The sequence below is a fragment of the Talpa europaea genome, assembly GCF_964194135.1.
Source record: "Talpa europaea genome assembly, chromosome: 6".
Lineage (NCBI taxonomy): Eukaryota > Metazoa > Chordata > Mammalia > Eulipotyphla > Talpidae > Talpa > Talpa europaea.
Window position 1 is genome coordinate 71489148 of NC_140072.1, and position 6000 is coordinate 71495147.

General features: G+C 37.4%; 1 protein-coding gene across 2 annotated transcripts in view; it reads left to right on the forward strand.

The window, feature by feature from the left end:
* Positions 1–1947, forward strand: part of GCC2 (GRIP and coiled-coil domain containing 2) — a 52968-nt gene extending 51021 nt beyond the window's left edge. For both annotated transcript variants that reach the window (XM_084235683.1, XM_084235682.1), the window contains exon 19: positions 1551–1947. In XM_084235683.1, the coding sequence (XP_084091809.1) occupies positions 1551–1621 (71 nt within the window). In that variant the 3' untranslated portion in view covers positions 1622–1947. The remainder of the gene's footprint in view (positions 1–1550) is intronic.
* Positions 1948–6000: the final 4053 nt, after the last annotated feature.

Here is a 6000-nt window from a genome sequence, read left to right on the forward strand (position 1 = left end):
CAGGCAAGTGTCATGAGCTACTCAAAGCTGCCTCTCTGCACAATTGGAATCTCAAGCTAGAAATGAAAGTTACATTTTACGTCTTTACTCCACAGCTATAATTTATAAAATTGCATATTGTTACTTGATATACAACATATACCAAAGTCTCATCCAGAAATCAATAAAGAAGGAAAAGGCCAACAACTCATTAGGAGAATAGGGTAAAGACTAAAATTGCTAAAAACTACAACAACTCAGGTATCCTTCAATGGTAAATAAATAAATTGGTACAGTCTCAAAATGGATACTACTCAGCAATAAAAAGCAGTGAATTACTGATACCCACAGCAATGTGGGTGATTCTGAAATACACTGTGCTAAGTAAAAGATAATGACTCAAAAGACTGTATATAGTGTGATTCTACTTGTGTGATGTTTTGGAAAAGACTAAACCATGAGGACCTGACAGGATTTTGAAGTGTTAGAAATGTACAGTACTTTGGCTTGTGTGATGGCTTTCCACCGTGTGCATCAGGACTCATAATACTATACCTAGAAAGGGTCAATTTTACTATAACTAAATGATACCTTGCTTTGATTTTTTTTTTTCAATTAAGTGGTTGAAAAACAGGGCCTCCCCGGTGGCGCAGCGGTTGAGGGCTGGGTTGCAGGGCTGCCCGCAGCCTCTGCAGCGCCAGTTCAATCCCCGGCTGCCAGGCGAGGGTCCCACATGGCACGCAGACCTCTCCTGCCATGCCTGCTGCTCCCCTCAGCAGTGTACTTCGTCATTCTGCCTGTTCTGTGCCCCGCTCTGGCTCTGGTGAATTCTCTCACCCTCCGCGCTTCTGACTGTACCCAGTGCTTGTATAAATAAATAAATCTTTTTTTTAAAAAAAGGTTGAAAAACATTTTGGTTCAGTTTTGAGCTTTACCATAAATCTACTGGTTCTAGAGTCTAAGCTAAATTACATAAAATCTTCTGTTTTTAAAAAACATAAAAAATTCCCATTTCTTGAGCCAGGAAGGCACAGAGCAGGTTTTCTATGATTGGAGCAGATGGGTAAAGGAGAGTCCTGGAGCCCTGGATGACTTTCTCAGACTTTTATTGAGCTTTTACATGTACACAGCAGATGGGGGTAGGGGTAGGGGAGTCAGGAGGCCAGCAGGCCTGGGCGAATCTTCCCTCTTCACTGTAGGGCTCTCTAGGTTTTCTCTCCTCTCCTGTTCTCTCTCTTTTCTGTGTTTTGCTTGGAAAATATATAAATACTTGGAAAATATATAAATACTGCAGCCAGGGCCCACTGAAGTAAACAATACAACCAAGTATAACAATGTAACAAAATACAGGTGCCCACCATCAGGCGTGCAGTCCTAATGGCAGGAGAGCAGAAAAGCCTGAAAATCATTTACCCTACACCATTTATTATCAAAAATACCTTGAGCTGGGGATTTTATTTTGAAGTTACTTCTGTAATAGAGACAGCAAATATTGAAAGTTCAAGGACAGATTATAACAGCAAAATGTGGTTTGGAAAGATGAATTTTTTTTTTTTTTTTTAACTCCAAAGGTGAGGAAGAAAATGCTTCTCGTTCCTCCGGATGGGCGTCGTATCTGCATAGTTGGTCTGGACTTCGATAGATTGATGGAAAGAACATTATTTATTAACCAAATAGAATTCATTTGGCAAAATTGGTTCCTGTATATTGCTGTCATTCTTTTGTCAAAAAGTGTAGATATATATATTCCTATCTACGTATATATGTATATACATATGTCAATATATTTAAAAACAGCTTGAAATAAAAGTACAACAGCAAGAAGTATTGACACTAGTGCACAACTCTTTGTGATCTCCCAAGCATGCCACAAGGCAAAAACGAGAATGAATTCACTGCCTCTGCTGGAAACTCAGGATCCACCTATATTTGGACAGAACGGTGAATTTTTAAACTAAATTTTGCAGCCAAACCAACTGGAATTCAGGTTTTTAAAATAATGTTACCAAGACTATGTCACAGAATCAAATTTGAGATAGATTGTTACTAATTGTAAATTCTCAAAGAAAATGTGTTGACAGTGAAGCAAAATGCCTCATTGGTAAAATTAACAAGTTTATTAAAGGAAATACCCTGAAGTTAATTATGAGCCCAAGTTAAAATACATTTTACTTACTTTAAAATGAGCTGTTCTTTTTGTCTCTAAAGTATATTCAAAACACATTATGTTGTCAGAAGCTCAAGTGTTGGTTGACTGGTGTACACTGAGTGTGAATAGGTGAAAATGTGGTGCTTACCTGGGGTGATTTCCTGGTGTCTCTCCTGGCTCTTGTTATGGGTCACCTACTTCTGGGCCATGAGTCTGTTTTGAGAATTTTCTCCATCTCCCTAAATAAAAATATTTCAGACATGGGTGATATTTTTCATCATTTAAAAAGGAAACTGGTACTTCCTATGTTTCAGCAGATGATGCCGTTCCATTGCTTTCCACCAGAAGGGATGTTAGAATGATACTAGAAAAACCCCTTAGAGATCATTACTGCATTTCTTGTGACTAGTTCTAGACCGTGGTATTACTTGTCTTTGATGCCTCTGGATTTATTTTACTAACTGGATCAAAATCATAAATTTGGTAATTCAATTTTAATATTTGTATTTTAAAAACATATAGTATGTTCTGTGACATTCTCTTAAGTTTTCCAGTAATATATTTTAATTTGCCGCCTCAGCTGGTAGACTGATAATTTACTCAGAACATTGATTTCCAACTTAATTTAACCAAGATTTGCTGCTGATATATTGTTTATTCTTTAAAAAAATAACTCATGCTATCGTCCCTTCTATTTTAGATGAACAGGCCTAACTAGTGAATGTACTGATGAAAATGCATCTATTTCAGAGCTGACTTTAAGTTTAGATTTTTTACTTTATAAACTGTGAACATGAGTATGCCAGCAGCATACGTTGTTACTAATAGTATTTAAATAAATTTCACTTCCTCTTTAAGTCTAGGCCTTTTTGAAGTCTATATAAACTTGTTTGGAAATATAGTCTACATGATTGTAATTACGAAAATACATTTTGCATTATAAAAAAGAATTACTTTGATTACAAAATGGATATTCTTTCATGGTTTCAGTAATGAGGAAATGTAATGATTATTTTAATATTTCTATTAAATATGTTTGCCTCTACATTGTGTTTTTTATGCTTACTGTTTCTCTTTTGGACACTCTTTAGTGTTAAATTAGTTTATGAATTTGAATTGCATATTCCTTTACTACTGTCTTTAGATGGGACCTGGAATATCAGGTACTTAAGGTTTGAACACAGATTGTTAACCTTTCTCATACATGATGTGTGGAGCATGGTGCCTGCCTTTTCTGATAATTTGCCTTAGCTGATACTGTAAACCACACTTAGCCTTTCTTTGGATACATTTCAAGTTGCAGTTTTTTCTGTGATGTAAGATATCTCTTGTATACAGGGAGCTTTGCTTATGCTCCAGAGAATTAAGACTGGGAATTTTTATTCCTTTAAACAAATTTTGGTAGAGGTAAAACCCAAGCTTACTAGCAAAGCTAAAGCTTGCTGAGGCGTACAGTGCTTCATGTTCTTTATAATCTCACATCTGATATTGTAGCTGGAAATACAAGTATATATAATATATAGCATTGAGGATTGTGAAATTTCCCCATTAAGACAGTTTGGTACTAGATGAATGGCACAGCATACAAAAAATGTACTCATACTGTATGTTTACATTGCAGTGTTATGGTCACAACTTGGTCTAAGATTCTGTTTTAATTTGGGACCAGAAATTCAGCTATTGCTTCAAAATAAATTCACACCAAAACAATGTAATAGAGCTTTGCAGATGTCTTGAGGCTAGTTTCCCCCCATAAACATAAATATTGGACTATTTAGAAGTTATATATAGAAGGTAAAGTTTTTCATCTGCATTAAAATGTGATTACATGGGGAAAAGGAACAAGTTATGACCTTCAAATTGTTACTTTTAAAGAAAAGGGTTGAAGCAGGCATTCTAGTTACAGTGATGCAAGGTGGTAGCCAGACAGGCCTGGATAGCTTATGAAAACCAAATATATAACTTTAAAATAGAATGGACCTAAGAACTCAGAAGCACCCCTTTGTAAAATTTATAATAAAAGGAGTTAATAGTTCTAATGAAGTAGTGGAACTAAGAGCATATCAGCAGAATTTATGAAGCATCAAAGTTGGCCTGCAAGACCTTCTGCACCTAATGATGTCTAAGGAAAACATGAAACTTCCTTAGCCAGGTGAAGGACAGTGTTAAAGCAACTAAACACAAAGAAAAAACACATGCACTTTCCCTTCCCCCATTTGATTTAAGGAGTCTCCATTTTCTCACAGTGGGAAGTTTTCTGTTTTATACACCTCTAAGTACTAAAAAGGAAACTCCCGTTCCAATGCAATTTATCTTAGGATACTATGATAATTTTTTGTCCATTTGATATATATGTTGTGCTACAACAGCACAACAAGAATGTGGGAGGAAGGTTAGGAACCAAACAAAGGATCAGATAAAGTCAAACTAATAAGTTGACTATGGACCAGAGGCTGGAGGGAGGGAAAGGAAATGGATTATGGGAGTTTTAGTGGTGGGTGCAGTCCTGTGCCACCAGTGGAACAGGATCCTATACTTCTAAAGCACAAAAACGATGTAAACAAATGTTACTTTATTTAAAAAAAGGTTTGTGTGAAAAGAACACTGAATATTATGATTAGCAGATAGGATTTCAGTTTCAGTAATGGAGGTGACCATCCAGTTCTCTTCAAGGAGGGACTCGCTCTGCCTCTATGTTGTAGTTTTCTCTGCAGCTTTGTTCTCATTTGGGTTGAACTTACTCTGCATGGTGGAGGCAACCGGTGTTGGATGAACTGGGATCCCAGATAACCAAATAAGTTCACACCTTGGCCTCCAAAATGAAGCCAAAAGCTTAATATAACATCTTTCCTAAGGTTTTAAACTACATTCTTCGTAATTACTAATGAAGTAGGGATCTTTCTTAGCCCTTGCTGTTTCCTGTTGTAAGATGCCCATTTGTGTATTCTATTGCCTGTTTTTACAGTCATCCCCACATGTCAGCCTTATCCAGAGGGCAAGTGTTCCAGAGCCCATTGCCATTTCAGCAGGTAGTACTGAGTCCTATCTATGCTACATTATTTCCTATACAAAGTTTAAATTATAGATTACAGTTTGTAGGGTTTTTCAGGTTTATCTGCCCTCCCACCATTTTCAGGTTTTTGAGGCTTTTCTGCCCTCCACCATTAGGATTGCCCTGCTTGATGGGACACTCCCAGTTGTTATATTGTTGCAAACTGTCTTGTTTACTTCTGTGGGCCAGGGGAGGAGTATTGATACAGTCACCATGAAGCAGAAGCAGGAGAGAAGTAAGAAAGAGAGGCAGGAGAGAAAAGGGGGCCAGAGAAGCCCAGAGTGAACACTTGCCGGGAGCTTGGGGGCCTAATGGCCTCTTGGCCCCCTGGCACTCCTGCCTGTCATTGTATCTGGTTGCTGCAATGCATGTAAAGCTCAATACAAGCCTGAGAAAGCCACTCAGGGCTCCAGGACTCTCCTTTACCCATCTGCCGGATCAGAAAACCTGCTCAGTGCCCATTCTGCCACTACATGGTTAAAGGTTAGAGTTATGGTTAAAGGTTAAAACAGTAACCAGTGATTCAGTAGAACAATTGCAACTATGCTACAATAAAAGTTGTACATTTATCTCACCCTCCAGTGCATCTGGCCTGTACCCCGTTTCATGTATAAATAAATAAATCTTTAAAAAAAAAAAAACAAGAAAATAAAAGGTAATTCAACTTTGGATTGAGGTATTCATAATGTTTGGATGTGAATAACTTACTTGGGTGGGTAACTAACTTGTCAAAGTGCAGGAAATAGGAGACAGTAAGAGAGAACATTTTGCCATATAAACCCTAATAAAGACAGCATGTGCTGTGTGAGTTGGGGTGTGA